General features: G+C 40.5%; 1 protein-coding gene across 5 annotated transcripts in view; it reads right to left on the bottom strand.

Annotated features, from left to right (window-relative positions):
* Positions 1-18,304, bottom strand: part of DCX (doublecortin) — a 159,842-nt gene that overhangs the window by 28,114 nt on the left and 113,424 nt on the right. For 4 of the 5 annotated variants that reach the window (XM_005865189.2, XM_014538813.1, XM_005865190.2 and 1 more), the window contains 2 exons: positions 9,807-9,909; positions 7,714-7,851 (listed from right to left, as the gene is read on the bottom strand). In XM_005865189.2, the coding sequence (XP_005865251.1) occupies positions 7,714-7,851; positions 9,807-9,909 (241 nt within the window). The remainder of the gene's footprint in view (positions 1-7,713; positions 7,852-9,806; positions 9,910-18,304) is intronic. The other variant, XM_005865191.2, reaches the window with a different exon arrangement.

Below are 18,304 nucleotides of genomic sequence, written 5' to 3'. Positions count from 1 at the left end.
GGGGTCCCCTCAGCCCAGCCTGCACCCTCCCCAATCTGGGACCCCTTGGGGGATGTCCGACTGCAGGTTTAGGCCCGATCCCAGGGATCAGGCCTAAACTGGCAGTCGGACATCCCTCTCACAATCCGGGACCGCTAGCTCCTAAATGCTCACCTGCCTGCCTGCCTGATCACCCCTAACTGCCCCCCTTGCCAGCCTGATCACCCCCAACTGCCCTCTCCTCCTTGCCTGATCACCCCTAAACACCTCTGCCTCAGCCCCTCCACCATGGCTTTGTCCGGAAGGACGTCCGGAAGGTCTCCCGGTCTAATTAGCGTATTACCCTTTTATTAGTATAAATAGCCAATATATGGAAGCAAGCTAAGTGTCCATTACTATGTGAATGGATAAAGAAGTAGTGGTGCATATATACAATGGAATATGACTGAGCCATAATAAAGAATAAAATCTTGCCATCTGCAGCAACATGGATGGACCTAGAGAATATTGTACCAAGTAAAATAAGTCAAATAAAGACAAATGCCATATGATTTCACTTATATGTGGAATCTAAAAAAATAAATAACCAAACAAAACAGAAACTGCTCTCCCCTGCTGGCCCGATCCCCCTAACTGCTCTCCCCTGCCAGCCTGATCGCCCCTAACTGCCTCTGCCTCGGCCCCACCACTGTGGCTTTGTCCGGAAGGACTCTGGAAGATGTCTGGTCTAATTAGCATATTACCCTTTTATTAGTATAGATTATTTGTAGAAAAAATATTAAATTTATATGACTATTGGATCCCCAAATAAATTATAAATTGCTTAGTGACAGGGAATTTGTCTTATCATTTCTTTTCTTCATAGCACCTAGTACTACTAGGGATACTATCCAAACTTTGGAGATTCAATTATATCTAAACCAAAATCCCAGGATGTGGCAGGTTGCTACAAGGGGATAAGTCAATATGATTACATCCTATGCCATGTGGGGTACTAAGTGTCCCCCATTATACTGCTTCGTTCAACCATTTCATTAGTGGCTATTAAGTGACAATGGGAAAGTTGCCATAGATATAGGGCAGTTCTTCCATTTAAGCTAGACATAAGCTGTGGTTTTAGAAAGAATAATAATAGGGAGGGGAGAGGGGAAGTTGTTCTCTTCACATAGCTTTGCCAAGGGTACCACTTCCCTTTGGTGTGATAGTAGGGGAACTGATGGAATATCCCACCCTCTACTCCCCACATCCTATGCCTGGAGTTTAGAGAAGATGGAACAAAGCAGAGGAGCAAGAAACACCCAACAAAGAAGTTTCTTTTCACCATTCTGGAGCTTCCACACCCTGCCTCAGGTACACTGCAAGGATTGCCTTCCAGACCTTGGCTCTTAGGTACTAAATAGTTGTGTGACATTAGGAAGGTGAGTGACAAATGAGGTGACAGATTTGGAAATATTTTGCAAATCACAAAGCATTTAATTCATGTAGGAGATCATTATTTTGGACCTCTCTTAGATGAAGAAAAAAAGCATAGGATTCTGTTGTCTAATATAGTATCTGTTAGTCGCATGTGGCTATTGAACATTTGAAGTGTGGCTAGTTTGAACTGAGATATGTTATGAGTGTAATATACAACACAATTTCAAAGAATGTAAAATATTTTGTTAATAATTTCTTACATTGATTAAATGTTGAAATTTTAATATTTTGGACAAACTGAGTAAAATAAATATATTATCAAAACTAATTCCCGCCCTAACCGGTTTGGCTCAGTGGATAGAGCGTCGGCCTGTGGACTCAAGGGTTCCAGGTTCGATTCCAGTCAAGGGCATGTACCTTGGTTGTGGGCACATCCCCAGTAGGGAGTGTGCAGGAGGCAGCTGGTCGATGTTTCTCTCTCATTGATATTTCTAACTGTCTATCCCTCTCCCTTCCTCTCTGTAAAAAACCAATAAAATATATTTTAAAAAAAACTAATTCCCCCTGTTTCTTCTTTGAACTTTCTAACTGTGGCTACTAGAAAATGGAAAATAAGATACAAGGCTTGCATTTGTGGTTTGTATCATATTCCTATTGGACAGACTGGTTGAGAGAGTCATATCCAGGAAGGTCAGAAGAACAATGACCTTCCATTTTAAGAACTCAAAGCAGTCTGTTCAGTGCAGAAGATAAAGACTCACAAATACAATTCTCCCATGGACCCCTTCCAGCCCCCCCACCCCACATTGTTTTGTGTCCCTTGACTGCCCCTTTCAAAGTCTGTATATTTTAGCAGAGAAGCCATTCTTTCTCATACAGAAAAAAGTTGACTCTCAGGAATTGGTGCATATAGATTGGGGGAAGGGGGTTGGGACCATTGTAGCTATGATAATGATCATGACTTACTGTTGAAGAATAGTAAACTAATTATGACATTATAATTCACTCATCCTACCAGGGAAGGTAATTAGCTTCCTTAGAGGGAGGGAGAGGGAGAGAGAGAGAGAGAGAGAGAGAGAGAGAGAAGAAGAAGAAGAAGAAGAAGAAGAAGAAGAAGAAGAAGAAGAAGAAGAAGAAGAAGAAGAAGAAGAAGAAGAAGAAGAAGAAGAAGAAGAAGAAGAAGAAGAAGAAGAAGAAGAAGAAGAAGAAGAAGAAGAAGAAGAAGAAGAAGAAGAAGAAGAAGAAGAAGAAGAAGAAGAAGAAGAAGAAGAAGAAGAAGAAGAAGAAGAAGAAGAAGAAGAAGAAGAAGAAGAAGAAGAAGAAGAAGAAGAAGAAGAAGAAGAAGAAGAAGAAGAAGAAGAAGAAGAAGAAGAAGAAGAAGAAGAAGAAGAAGAAGAAGAAGAAGAAGAAGAAGAAGAAGAAGAAGAAGAAGAAGAAGAAGAAGAAGAAGAAGAAGAAGAAGAAGAAGAAGAAGAAGAAGAAGAAGAAGAAGAAGAAGAAGAAGAAGAAGAAGAAGAAGAAGAAGAAGAAGAAGAAGAAGAAGAAGAAGAAGAAGAAGAAGAAGAAGAAGAAGAAGAAGAAGAAGAAGAAGAAGAAGAAGAAGAAGAAGAAGAAGAAGAAGAGAAGAGAAGAGAAGAGAAGAGAAGAGAAGAGAAGAGAAGAGAAGAGAAGAGAAGAGAAGAGAAGAGAAGAGAAGAGAAGAGAAGAGAAGAGAAGAGAAGAAAGAAAGGAGAGAAGGATGGTAGGAGGGAAAGGAAAAGGAAGGAAGGAAGGAAGGAAGGAAGGAAGGAAGGAAGGAAGGAAGGAAGGAAGGAAGGAAGGAAGGAAGGAAGGAAGGAAGGAAGGAAGGAAGGAAGGAAGGAAGGAAGGAAGGAAGGAGAAAAGGGAGGAAGGAAGGAAGGAAGGAAGGAAGGAAGGAAGGAAGGAAGGAAGGGAGGAAGGAAGGAAGGGAGAGTAAAGATTCCTTCCCAGCAACTTTGTCCTTTTAATTTAATTCAATTGGAGCTAGTTGCATGAAGGGAAAAATTAGCACATTAATGGCAGAAATGGAAATAGACACACTAGAAATGTCTTCCTTTAGTTCTGAAGCCAAGCTCACCTCTACTTCATCAAAATAGCAAGTCTTGGGTTAAAATGGCAAATGTGGCTGGCACTAAACAAGTTTTCTTTAGAAATCCCATAGAAGTGAGCCTCCTGGGCTCAGATATTCTCTCCTGACCACAGTCCTTTGGCTTACGTTAAATACAGACATGGCTAACAGGACTTGGAGTCTGAGTCCATCATCTATGCCCAGTGAGAATGAGCTCCTTATAGCAATATAATAGTAAATCTTTCCTAAACTCCAATTCAGGACTTAACAACAGACATTCCATGTGGGGCAAACTCAGTATTGGCATAAGTAGATAGGGATTGAACTCAAAGGGAATAAAGTAGAGGGATTTTGATATATTCAGAGGCAGAACAGGAAAGAGACAATTAAGTAGTAAGGAATAAGGATTCAAATTATGACGCAAATTACAGACCAAATAGCATCAATTTACTAAACCTCAAGTCAAACTGAACCTAGATATTAACTGAACCATGAATTGGACCAAATATATATATTTGAAAAATCAATCAAACTTGTTCAAACCAGAATCAAACCTATATATTTTCTAATGAACTAGAACATCAAAACATTCCTTTAACTGAAACTGAACTGAGCCAATGTTTCATTTGGTTTGAGTCCCTGTTAAAGAGGAACATTTTTTGCTTTCATTTGCCATCAAAGGAAGGTAGTTAAAATTCCTTGGAAGTGGCTTATCTTCCACAACTTTTAGTTATTCAGGTTAAATGAAGGAATGTGAATCCATCCACAAGTCCCAGATTCAAGACAGACTAACATAGAATGGAAACAGGGTGGTACTAACATATTCTAGAAAAAAACAAAGCATATCAGACTTATCCAATGGTAATGTTCTTTGGTTAAATGTATATTAACCTACATATGTCCCTTACTATCAGCTCAGAAAATTCTTGACACTATGAAATAATTATTTCTTCTCAATGCCTGTAAGGGTAAATTTACACTAATGCAAAATTGTGCTGGCTATACCTCATCCTTCTGGTTCTATGATTCTGATTCAATGGAAGCTATTGTACAACTATGTCAAATCCAAACCTTATCTAAAATACTGTTTTGCCTGAGGTCATTTTGCCCCATGGAATGTTCACTGACTGGATTCTCTGAACTTAGCTCCAAACAAACTGCAATGTAATGGGCAAGGTTATATAACATAGATCATTTTACTCCTTGGGGCTGAAATCATGTGAAGGCCCTACACCAGTGGTTCTCAACCTTCTGGCCCTTTAAATACAGTTCCTCATGTTGTGACCCAACCATAAAATTATTTCCGTTGCTACTTCATAACTGTAATGTTGCTACTGTTATGAATCGTAATGTAAATATCTGATATGCAGGATGGTCTTAGGCGACCCCTGTGAAAGGGTCATTCGACCGCCAAAGGGGTCACGACCCACAGGTTGAGAACCACTGCCCTAGACCATCATTTGAGATGAAGCCAAATGTTCTGGAAATTTCCAAGGATGCTGACTAGACTGGAGTTAAGCTTCACTTATGTTCATGAACTATCTGAAATGAAAATTTAAATTTTCACTACTGAGAACACCACTTTAGATTTTATATTTGTAGGGAAAGAGAATAGGGGCTGCTTGTAATTCTGAAATCTGCCAAGTAAAGTCCCCCTTTCCCTCCTCAAATTCGTTACTCTGTTTATTTTGTATGTGTGACTATATCCTCATTCCTTCCCTTTAGCAAGTGAGTTCTGAAGGAGCAAGAACATATCTTGCGAACAAAGCTTGGGTAGGGATCTAGTATTACTCCTTTCAGTTTGACAAATATTCACTGAGTCCTTATGCATTCCTGTTCTGTCTCTAATATCTTGGAATCAGTGACATGCATTTTTTATAGAAGGGAAATTCTGTAGGTAGCATGGTGATGATCAATGATTTGACATGCTTAAATTGTGTTTAATTACAAGTGGTTGTGTTCATGTGTGCCGTGTAACACAATTGGATACAGTCTTTGAAGAAAACCCTTTTACTTCAAGCTGCTGCTTCCTCAGCATTTCTAACTCATGAGCTGTGTGCTAGTTTAAAAATAGGTTCATCAATTATTTGATACTCCTCCCTGCAAGAGTTGGAACCTGATTCCCCTCTCCTTGAATGTAGGCTGGACTTAGCTATTGCTTCTAATGAGTAGACTACAAAAGATGTGACAGTTTGGGGCTTTGTTCATTATCTTGAATCACTCAGTCTGGGTGAAGATCTTGCAAGAGCCATCTTGGAAGTGGATCCTACAGTCCCAGTTGAACCTTCAGATGACTACAATCCCAACCTACACCTTAACTACAACTACAGGAGAGATCCTGGGCCAGATAGGACCACCTAGCTAAGCCACACAAAATTCATGACCCACAGAAACTGAGATAAAAATGTATATTTTCTAAGCCACTCAGATTTGGGGCAATTTGTTTCATAGCAAGAAATAAGTAATAATACAGGTTAGAAGGCTCAGAAATAACCAGTGATATTTCAAAAAATTGATTGGCTAAGTGATTATTGCCAGACTTTATAATCTTGATAAAGTGTTTGAAATCATTTTTGCAAGACTTTGCTTAGAATATGTACAAACAATTTCATTTTCAATCCAAGTGTTAAAATCTAGGTCCTTGTAGTTTGAACAATATGAATTTGTTTAAATGGATTCATGTGCTATTCTGTAAACTTAACCAAAATATCACCAAACACATGCATTTTTATTCCTTCAGCAAACATTACCTAAATGCTTACTGCAGCTCTAGCACCATGCCAGGTGAAAGAGATGCTCTTATGCGTCTAATCATTCATAAGCATTACCTGAGCATCTACGAGGGGCCAGGCACTGTGCTAGGCACTGAAGATACAAAAAGGAACATGACACCTGGCTCTTGAGGGGCCCAGTATTTAGTTGGGGAAGTAAACAGGTAAATACATACTTTATGCATGCTATGATAATTCAGAGAACAGAACAACTATCTTTTTGAGGTATTGAAGGATGAATAGGCATTTTCAAGCAAAGAAGAGCAGTTTACTAGAGGGGTGGCATTCCAGGTGCAGGGGAACAACATGTGCAAACATATGGAAGTATGGAAAGCCTAAAATGCCTCTTCACGGTTTAGTTCCTTCTTCCTGCAAATAAAGAGATGACTAGTGACATGCATATTTCTAGCATTGTGAGGCCAGCATGACAGGCTGGTTTTCTAGACTACAGGCATTTCAAGCCAATAGGCTGCTCCAGCAAATTGAAGGAGAGAGAAAAGGTGCTTGTGCTTTCTGCTCCAAGGTTCTCAAGCTAGAATTCTCCTGGTAATCCCTGAGCCTTGGGAGGATAATTGTGTGAGTTCCTCAGGACTATATGTTTTCCTTACCATGAACAACTCAAATTGTCTGTACATGAGTCTATTAAGCTTCCCAACTCAGACTTCTGTGGCCTTTTGCCTTTTAGATCAGTGTCACTCAAACTGTCGGTATAAGACTTCGTACCAGAACATAAACCAACATATCCCTGCCTTCATCAGTAAAATCATGCTATGAAAAAAAGAGTCAGCTGAAGTAAATGGGTTGCTCAATGGCATGATTTACATTTAGCACAAGCTCCTAAACTCATCATAGAGTGATAAATTGTTCATGGGTTGTCAGGGATCCATAGACCACATTTTTTTGATCACTTACTATCCACTAGATAAAATCCTATATGACAAATCTCTTTGTTTCATTTCAGAACCTGGCTTATATTTTCTTTTCTAATTTTGAGAATAATGCAATTTATCTTGTTTCTCTTTTTGTTTTGAATTCTATATAGTTTAAAGTCAAATTTGAAGCTCAAATGCATCAATTATGTTGACACTTTTCGGTAGCATTTTTTAAATTCTTGTTTTTTTCTGATTTTTTATTTCAAATTTATGTGTGACGATTATTTCATTACTATGCTTTTGCTGGATGATGTCAAAGATGATGACAATGAAGACAACCACAACAATAAGCATTACAGTAAGCATGGAAATAGGCCAGATTTCTGGTTTGCATCCACTTGAGTAGAATCAGGGCCATGTGTGTGCCTCCATGATTCCAAACAAATTGAATTGTTTAGACTCTGAATTCATACAATTGGTATCATGGAGACACACTGGTGTTCATGAGGGACTCATTCCTCTTCATGCAGGGGTACTGGCCTCCGTAAATGAAGTCATTATACACAGTTAAGAGAAGAACACTCACCGTCTTGGTCGTTACCTGAGTCAGCTGGAGACTTGCTCCGGCGCATGGGGCCAGGGCTCTTAGCTGAACTCTTCTGAGGTGTTGGGGATGCCTTTGGACCAGCTGTGGCTGAAGGGTTTCCTTTCATGACTCGGCATTCTGGTGGAAAAAGACACAGACAGCTTACTGGAGCTAGGGGAGGACCAAGGCTGAGCATATTAACAACCTCTGGAAGCTAGAATAACCAGCACAGGTCAAAGCACCGAATGGCTTAGGTCCAAAAGGTGATCCTCAGTTTTTTGAAAAAATGATGTCTCTGGAGAGGGAGGCAGTAGATAAACTTTCAAAAGTCACCTGGGCTAAACCAGATGTTTACATCCCTGGATTATGGAAACAAGGGAAAGAGTTAAGAAGCAGGTTGAATAGGTCATTAATTAACGCAATCATTTGTGGACAAGCCATTCATGTCTCAGAATAGCACCTGTTGACATAATTAATATCCTTGGAGAAGAGATTGCCAGCTTAGAGGTTGTAAGCACACAGATGAAACATTTACGAGTAATTTAAGCTTTATTGTTTATTACATGTCATGTATTGTGGTAGGCATATTTAGGATGTCATGTGATTTTATAAATAAGCACTACTACTACCACCACCACCTTGCATCTATAGAGGTTTTTTTTTTTAGTTTAAATGCATGTGCGTTATCATAACCCCCTCTGCTGATTTAATGAATAAACGGGCCAGCAGTGACTCTGCCATTGGGAATTTACAGAAAGCTAGTGGGTGTGTGGGAGAGTCTGCCAAATGTCCCTGCTACTGCACCAACCCCAGTTTGACATGTTTGGAGCACCCTTTCTATTTAGGTCACTCAGCACCTCTATTATGGCAATTTGGGACACTTATTGTGCTAATGTATTAGAAGGAGTATTATACTAATTTTACCGATAAGAATACAAAAAGCTTAAGCCTCTTGCTTAGGACCACAAAGCAAGAAAATAGCAGAACAAGCACTAGCAGCCAAGTCTTTTGAGTCCCAGTCTAGTGCTCTTCCCACTCTATTTTATAGATTTTCCAACCTTGTGCTGCTCAGAGTAGAAACGAACAGCTTGACAAAGGTTAGTTTTTTCTTTGGATACCTCCTCATCACCTTCTACTTAAAGATACATTGAAATATCATTTACCCAGAAAGAATAGTGGATCTTTTCTGGTAAATTAAGATTATTTTAGGAAACTCAATTAAGCAGAAAGCTCATTCTTGTTTTGGTTGATAAACTTCAATTATCACTGTCCAGAGCTGAAGATATAGAAGGTATAGGAAAATGGACATAGCCTGGAATTTGTTTAGCTATTTTATGGTCATTTGCCTTTTTTCAACGAAAAAAAAGTAGAAATGCCACCTCTTTCAGGGTCCTTGTCATTTAAGTTGTTTGTAAAGTCTGCATTAGTACAACTCAGTTTGTTTTTCTCACACCTTACTCCTTATAAGTGGGAAATATCTTTTTTGAATGTGTCTTTCCATTAAGATCATATCCTAAACCTGATGTTGCGCGAGTTAAATTACATTAATTTACATCTGGAGCTTAGACACAGAAAAGGGAGATGGGCAGATGTTTCACCTCATTCCTGAGATTAACAACCCTCTGGACTCTTGAGTCAAAATGCAGAGGGAATGGGGCAGCAAACCAAGGTGATTAAAGGAGAAAGTTTTTATAGTAAGAAAACAGAGGGAAACCTAAGATAGAATCACCAACATGGGCCAAATAGCTAGAGGTGTTGACTAGAAAAAAATGCATGCATAGAATATCCAAATGTTCCTTACCATGGTCTGATTGTACCTGTCAGCCCATGTGACACAATATGTGGTTTAAGAAATATGGTCACTGTTGGGGTAGAGAGTGAGTCTTATTGAGTTTGGATGGTGGGTATCTGGGACATCCAATTAACCTTTCATTTAGTGACTCATGTTTCCAAAAATACCGGAGAAAGACTAACAATATTTTCCCCTTAGAGAGCATGAATGGATGTGCTCCAGGCCATATGAACCCATGGAAACCCTAAGGAATATAATGAAAGAGAACAATAGAGCAATAAAATCCTGTGACTGTGCTTACCATTTTCATCCAGAGAAAAGTCATCCTGAGCATAGCGAAATTTTTCAGGACCACAGGCAATAAATACATCGTCATCACCAAAGAAATCATGGAGACAAGTTACCTATGGAGAAAGCAGAATCATTGGATTGTTATTTGATGGTCTTATGGCAATTAAATTTATACCATGTTGGCAGAGGGGGAAAAATCATATCTGAGCCATTATTTCTAGCCCCAAGGATCTTCTTTGTCTCAAAATACTAGGCTCAGAGTCTGTACACAGCCCCTAATGGGTAAAGATATACTGAGTGCCATTGTCTTTCCATTTTTCATGGTAGCCTTGTATCAAGAGTAACTTTGGAACCATGTCCAAATGGAATACCCGCCTCTGAACAAAAGTCAACAAGCATATGGCCTTACAAATGTTACCTTTCCTTAGAGACACAGAGACGACAGTAATCCTAGCCCAACACTGGGGCCAGTGGTCTGGGCCAAGCGTCTAGACCAGTGGTCGGCAAACTGCGGCTCGCGAGCCACATGCGGCTCTTTGGCCCCTTGAGTGTGGCTCTTCCTCAAAACACCACGTGCAGGCGCGCATGTACAGTTCGATTGAAACTTCATGGCCCATGCGCAGAAGTCGGTATTTTGTGGAAGAGCCACACTCAAGGGGCCAAAGAGCCGCATGTGGCTCGCGAGCCGCAGTTTGCCGACCACTGGACTCTAGACCAAGGCAGGTAAGAAAGATCATCTTAAGCATGTGGTGGAGAGGCTGTGACTGACTGAGAGGGGAAAGTTCCTCTCTTCATCATCTTCATTAGTCTTTAAACAAGGACATCAATTCTTAACTTCTTTGCCCACTCCCCAAATTGAACTTTTGTTGAAAATAGACCCAGAACCTGGTCAAAGCCCAGAATACCATTCCTTCCTGAAGAACAATAAGGGGGAAACTGCCCTGACCACTTAAAACCTAATCAAGAGCAATGGATCCCCATAGGCTTGAGGTTCTTCTGGTAAAGACATGTTCCCAGGATCCTTCCCACCCTCTAGTCCCCTATGCATTGCTGCTTGTCAAAAATAGAGAGACTTTCTTCCCAACCCCTTTGCTGCATAAAGCAACAAGGGTCCCTGGGAAAGTACGGTGCTCCTTGCAGTCTCCCCAATTCTCAGCTTTCCTAATTACATCTGATAATTAGTTCAGCACACCAGGTAAAACCCAGGAGAAAGCATGAAGTCAAAACATTCTTATCTCAATCTTTAGTTTGAAAGTGTTCAAAGCTTCTAATTGTTCTAAGCTACCCATTTAAGCTACCAGCAATGACTATCCAAAGGCACAGTGCTCACAAACTAACAATGGCTTGTTGGGTACACTATGTTACATTTGAAAAATGTTTATATTAATAATATTATTCCCCATCCCTGGTCTATTCAACTCCTGTTCCCTCAGCCAATATGATTGTAAGCCTTACACAAAGCAAAAGATGCATAAAGATTATCCCCATTTTCTCAGCCTCCCAATCATCCAAGAGATGTTAAGAGAAAAGAAGGAGACTTGGAGAACTGTCAGGGTTGCTCCTATCAAGCTTCTTCTAACCCTAAGTTCTGACTTCATCAAATAATATAATATTCTTCTTTAGCCCTTTGTCTCTCACTCATTCATTCATTCCACAATCATGTAATGATAATCAGAACTACCACTAATTGAATGCTTACTCTGTGACAGGCACTCTGTTAAGTACTTCTAAATTTGTCACCTCATTTTACTGTCACAACAAATCTTAGAAGTAAGTATTATTATCTTCACTATTTCTCAGGTGAGAAAACTGAGGCCCAGAGACAATAAGTAAATTACTCAGGTGGAAAGGGATGAAGCCAAACAAATGCAGATATGACTCCAAAGCCTGTGCTTTTGGCCACTTGGTAATACAAAGCACTTAGGGATTGTCCATGCACTGGGGAGACAAAGATTAATAACACTCAGGCCAAGACTTCATGGAGGTCACAATCTGATAGTGTGAGAGACATTGAAACAGAGGATGTAAATGAGTGGTAAGATAGAAGAATATGTAGGTGCCATGGGAGCTATTTAGTAGCAAGTGAACCAGTCACTGGCTGGCACTGTTCATTCAATAAGTACCCTGCATATTGTCCTGGAGGCAGATCCAATGACAGAGGCTACATGGTTTTAAACTCTGCTGCACACTCCCACTTATACCTTGGACTTTAGCTTAATAAAATCTGGAACCCCTAACTTGGATACATTGTGTGTCTCTGAATTGTTTACTCCATGACACCTCCTTGACCTTAAGGGGTTGCCCCTGACCCTGACTGGCTGCCTTTAGTGTTTATCATGAATGAGGAAAGCCTCATACTTGAGTGTCTTTCCACTAGTAGTCTCTAGGATTTAGCACTTTGTTTCAAGACCTGCCTGTATTTTCATGAGTACTCATCTAGTCATTCCCATTAGATCACAGGTTTTCTGAATGTAAAGACTAAGTCTATCCATCCCTCTGTATCTATCAATGGTTCCTGGTAAAGGGCTTATCACATAGTGAGAATGTAGCCAGGACTGTTTTTGTCTCAAATGTACAAAAAAATGGGGGGGGGGGGGAGGGGCGGCTTTGTAAGGGCATGCAAAGGCAGAAAATTAGAAACAAGAAAGAAGAAATCAGTGAGGCAGAAAGTAGAAACCAGCATCCAAAGGTTTTGAAAGGTAACAAATACACACATTTAGGAATAAGAAAGGAACAATAACTATGAAGTCAGAAGTTATTCTTTACATGATTATGCCAACTAGTTTGAAAACTTAGATGAAACAGATGATGCTTAAAAGAAAACTTAAATAATGAAATTAGCTCAAAAAGTAATAGAAAACCTCAAACCAACTACTAGCCATAAAAATAATTTAGTAAATACTTCAAACAGCAACACTTCACCAAAAGGCAGCAGAACATTAATTTTGGAGGTATTTGTGGAAATTGCTTTCCAAGAAGTAAAACCAAAAGCTCAAAAGCAACCATTGCAGTGACACACCATGATATCCTATTGTAGGAAAATAAAGCCTTCACATATTGTTCTGGTGATTGCTGTTACAATGACCTACTCTCCTCCAACCCCAAGCCTCTATGCCTTACCCAGGCTTTGGGAAAGTCTTTAGATAACCCTTCCTTTGGGGAGCTTCTAAGAAAGGCAAAGCCCCCTATGCTTATGACACACTCACAATGGTGGGGGCTGGCTTCAAACACATTCATTTTGCAATCCAGCTGTTCAGCATCAGGTTTCTTGTGTGATCCCACCCCACATTTTACTGGCTCCAAAATGTAGACCAATTCACATTGTGCATGTGGATACCCAGCTTTCCCAATTGACTTGGATACTGAAGCACAACAGCCCTCCTCTACTTTGTTACAGAGCTGGAAAAATATCAGGAACACAAAATACAGAGTTAAAGTGGCCCAAGGATACACAGGTGGCTCATGGAAGAGTTGAGAGTAGCACTTAGGTGTCCTGATTGAATTCAGGACAAAACAATGAAATTTCCTGATAAAAAATGCCTTCTTAGAGCCCTGAAAGGCATGTATATAGCCTAGACAGGAGATTCCCCATTTGTCATAACCAGTATCTGATACTCATTAGAACATTTTACTGGATTGAAAACAAAAGCACCTTTACAGATCTTATGTTTTATCTATGAACAAGAAAACTCCTATTTATTACTCTAATTGGCAACTAAGTATGCAATGGAGAAGGAGGACAAAGAGAAAGAGGGTGAGAAGGAAGAGAAAAAGAAAGAGGAACAAAGAAGGAAGAAGGAGGACAAGAATGGAGTGTAGCCCTGCCAGAGTTGCTCAGTGGTTGAGCATTGACCTATGAACCAGGATATCACGGTTCAATTCCCGGTCAGGGCACATGCCTGGGTTTCTGGGCTTGATCCCCAGTAGGGGACATGCAGGAGGCCTATCAGTGATTCTCTCCCATCATTGATGCTTCTATCTCCCTCTCCCTCTCCCTTCCTCTATTAATTCAATAAAAATATGTTTTTTTTTAAAAAAAATGGAGTGTAAGAAATTATTTCCAAATGAAACTCACACTACACACATGGTTTTTGAAATTCCATGGAAGCAATGCAACACAAAGTCCACCTTAGTTTATGTTGCAAATGTATAATTTTGACATTAGTTATTTGAGATAAAATGCCCATCATGAGGTGGAAACAGAAGTGATAAAAATAATAATCATTATGATACTGCTCACAGCATCCTCGGAGAAAAAGAGTCTTGTTGACATCAGCTTTTGTATGAGTCACATTTGAGTATTCAAGTCAGGGACAAGAACACAAAAACATGACACCTGTGTTTGTAATTAACCAACTGCCAGTTCAAAATCAATAAAATCAACTTTAACATTGAACCATTAAATCAATGTTCTTCCTTTTTAAAAAAAAAAATCAGCAGCTATTGGGGAAAAGGAAGCTAGCTTCATTGTACATTAGTTAGTGTGAACAATAGATTATATAGACCATCCACTGAGTTGAAGGCCAAAGTAAAAAATGGAGTGATGAAGACAATAGATCACTGTGTGAGAGTAGTTTTATTCTTTTAGCTGCAAATGGCAAGTTCACTCTGACTTGATTTAACCTTGAATAATTCTCCATCCAGATACTGACACTTAGTTCTCATATGTGCCTACTGTTGGTAGATTCTAGATTTCACTATCTAATTGTTTAGAATGAAATTGTTACCTCAGGAAGTAAAAAAAGATCTTGCTTCTCTATGTATTATACTCACTTTCAACATGCAAAATATTTTCATTGAAAGGTCCATCCCACTAATATTCATTCATTAAACATTATGGCAAAAGAACTATGTGAGAGATTCAGAAATATACAATAAAAGGCCTCTCTCTTCACAGGTGACAGCATAATAAGCAAGTTAGCACTAGATAAAAAATGGAACACAGGGAATACTGCTGTTAGCACTGTTATAGAGACACAAAGAGCAACGAGAACCCAAAAGAAAGAGAACAAGTCTAATCATGAACACTGGTGAAGGCTTCAGAGATGACACAAAATCTGAGTCTTGAAAGATATGTAAGATATAAGTTGATGGAGATAGGAGTAAAGAGTATTTTGGGTAACTGCATAAATAGAGGCACAAAAGCAGGAACATGCCTTTTTCTTAACAGTACTGGGAAAAAAGTCGATTATAGTCACAGAGATTCTAACTCTCCAAACACAATTGCCCAGACCCATCTGCCAGCCTTCTGCACAGACAAAACATACAGTTGCCTACTCGTGAAATTCAGGGTGAAGAGAAGGACAGAGAGTGTCTATGGGGAGAGGAGTGGCCCCAGTGGTGAAAAAGAAGGAACCTTGTGGCAAGGCAGACAAACCACACTGATTTCCCAGTCTTGGCAACAGTGTGCCCTGCCCATAATGAGTAGCTAGCAAGCTTCATAAAATAAGTTAATGAGAGATTCAGTAAACATCATGGATGAGGCATTTTCTACTCTCATTCTGGAACATTTCCTGCTTGCCAACCCTGGATGGGCTCCAGCCAGAGGTTGACACAGGGCTGGCTTGAAGAGCTTGTTTCTGAGACAGCCCTGGTGTTCTTATCAAACTTGTTTTTATGGAGTTATCTTGAGGTCTTACTTGTGGGTTTTTCTTGTCAACATTTATGCCTGGGCAAACAGCTCCTTGGTTCTGCAATGCCTCTATTGACACAGATGTATTTATTCAACATTTTAAACTTTCCTAAAATCTCTGGTAAAATGATAACAATTTTACTTGCATTGGTAAGATATTTTTACTGTTTTCAAAACACTTCCACATTTATAGGATCTTATGTTTTCTTCCACACTTCCAATTCTTCTCTCAACCCAATCCAATCAGGCTTCCTTCCCCACCACTCCACCAAGGCTGCTCTCATCAAGGTCAGCAATAACTTCCATGTTGTCAAATCCCAGGGTCACTTTTCTGGCTTTGTCTTACTAAATAAACACCTCAGAAACATTAGATGTAAATTGAGCTAGTCCTTCTTAAACACTTTCCCCTCTTGACTTCTGGGACACTGCAGAATTCTGGATTTCCTCCTACCTCAATCTCCTTAGCTAGATTCTCTTCCTCTTCCAGACTGTTCAATATTTGAAAGCCCCAGCATTCAGTTCTCAGTACTTCTTTATTTACATTTATTTACTAGGTGACCATATCCCATCCCAAGGCTTTACCTTAGAGATATTTTTTTACATTTTAACTTTTTGACTCTTTTGTAATAATACAGCTTTAAAACATACATAGTACAGCTGTACAAAGATATTTTTGTTCTTTACATCCTTAATTCCATGAGTTTTTTTTTCTATTTTTAAAAGCTTTTTTTTCTTTTTAAATGTTTTTGTTAAAAACTAAGACACAAACACACATTAGCCTAGGCCTACACAGTGTCAGGATAATCAATATCACCATCTTCCACCTCCACATCTTGTCCCAGTGGAAGGTCTTCAGGGGCTGTCTTCTCCTTTAATAACTATGCCTTCTTCTAGAAAAGCTCCAGAAGTACCTGCCTGAGGCTCTTCTTAAGGAGGTGTCACTCTTTTCAGAAACAGGTCTGTGGTGTTTTGCTTGGTTTATTTCCTTTTTCATCTTATATACACTTGTAAGCAGATAAGGCGCCATGAATTTTCTTCTTTTTTACTAAAAACTTTTTGATTAGGGTCCATCTTTTCAAACATTTTAAGGAGCTTGTTGAGGTCTGAAAAAGTTTTTGTTAAACCCTTCATTGTAAATTTTCTTGGGCACTTTTATCTATTTTTTTTATTTTCCTGCAGTTTCCTTTTCTCTTGCCACTTCTTCAGCTATGTGTTCTTGTTTTAGTTTCAACAACTCCTCATTAGTGAATCCATCAGGAACCACCTCTAGGAACTACTCAGTGTCATCCTCATCCACAGCCAGGTTAAAATTGTTTGCCATCTCAACCACAGCCTTGTGGATTTTTGCAACCTTCTCATCAGTGGCAAATTCTTTGAAGTCATCAATGAAGCTCTAGATGATGTCTTCTTCCTCTTGCCATTTAAGCATTTCTCAGTGACATCCCTCCAAGCCCAAGAAAGGTTCTTGATGTAGTCATAGATCTTATAATCCTTCCAGAATTGCATCAGCATCTTCTCAGTGTCTTTTTCAGTTGCAGCAATAGCCTGGATACAGGTTCTCCTCAGGTAGTAGGCCTGAAAAGCTGCTATAACTCCTTGATTCATTGGTTGGATCAAAGATCTGGTGTTCAAAGAGAGAAACATCACTTTGCTATTAAGATGAAGATGACCAATAAAAGGAGGACATCTGGGTGTATTATCAACAATAAGCAAAATTTTGAAATGTGCGTTATTATGCAAAGAGCATTTTTCCATTTTGCTGGCATAGCAATTCAGGAGGGCATCTTGGAAGAGGAGTTGGGTCACCCATGACTTTTGAATGCTTCTGTAGGCTACTGGCAGTGTGTGCCACTGATATGTTTGAAGGCCCTGGGGTCTTCACTGTGCCAGATTACAAAGGATTTCAATTTGTAGCCAGCAACATTGTCCCCAAGCAAGACTGTTACCCTGTCCTTAAAAGTCTGGCATTGACTTGACCTCCTTATGGATGAAAGTCCTTTCAGACATCTGTTTTCAGAATAGGGAGGTTTCATTCATATTCAATACTTGCTCTGGCATAAAATTTTCCTCCACAATCAGCTTATCTAAAGTTTCCAAATATTCTTCAGCTGCTTTCACATCACCCACAGACTCACCACTTATCCTCTCTAATAAAGAGGGAATGTACAAATTGACCGTCACACTGTCACAAAGATGGCGGCGCCCACAGCAGAGGCCGGGTTTCCATAACACAAGATGGCTGCACCCACAACGGAGGCTGAGTTCCCGTAATGAGCCTTAAGGAGCAATTAGCAGGGACCTGAGGCTGCGTGGCGCTTGGCCATGGCGGGGGACCTGAGCCTGCACCCCCCACCTGGTGAGGCTTGACAGGGGACCTCAGGCCCCACCCCCCACTCCAGCACTGGGCCAGGGGACCACAGGCCACACCCCCTCCTCTGCATCGGGCCAGGGGACCTGAGGCCATGCGCCCCCGCCTGGCAGGGATTGACAGGGGATCTCAGGCCATGCCCCCTGCCCAGCGGAGCTTGACGGGGGACCTCAAGAAGTGCCCCCTGCCCCAGTGCTGGGCCTCAGACTGCTGCTCCCACCCTGGGCCGGGGGACCTTAGGCTGCACCCCCCCACCCAGTGGGGCTTGACGGAGGACCTGAGGCTGTGCCCCCCGCCCTGCGGGGCTTGACGGGGTTGGGGCTGGTTGGGTCTGGATCTAGCCCAATGGGGGTGGGGCCAGCTGGGTCTGGGTCTTGCACGATTTTGAGGCACTGCGGGTGGGTGGGGACTTAACTCTGGGTCCCACAGCATGCCCCAGACTCTGACAGGAGAAAGATTTTCATATACATTTTACTAATTTTCTTTCATCTCTGACACTTCTATTATA

Source organism: Myotis brandtii, unplaced genomic scaffold, assembly GCF_000412655.1.
Source record: "Myotis brandtii unplaced genomic scaffold, ASM41265v1 scaffold199, whole genome shotgun sequence".
NCBI lineage: Eukaryota > Metazoa > Chordata > Mammalia > Chiroptera > Vespertilionidae > Myotis > Myotis brandtii.
This window is presented reverse-complemented; position numbering and strand designations above follow the sequence as displayed.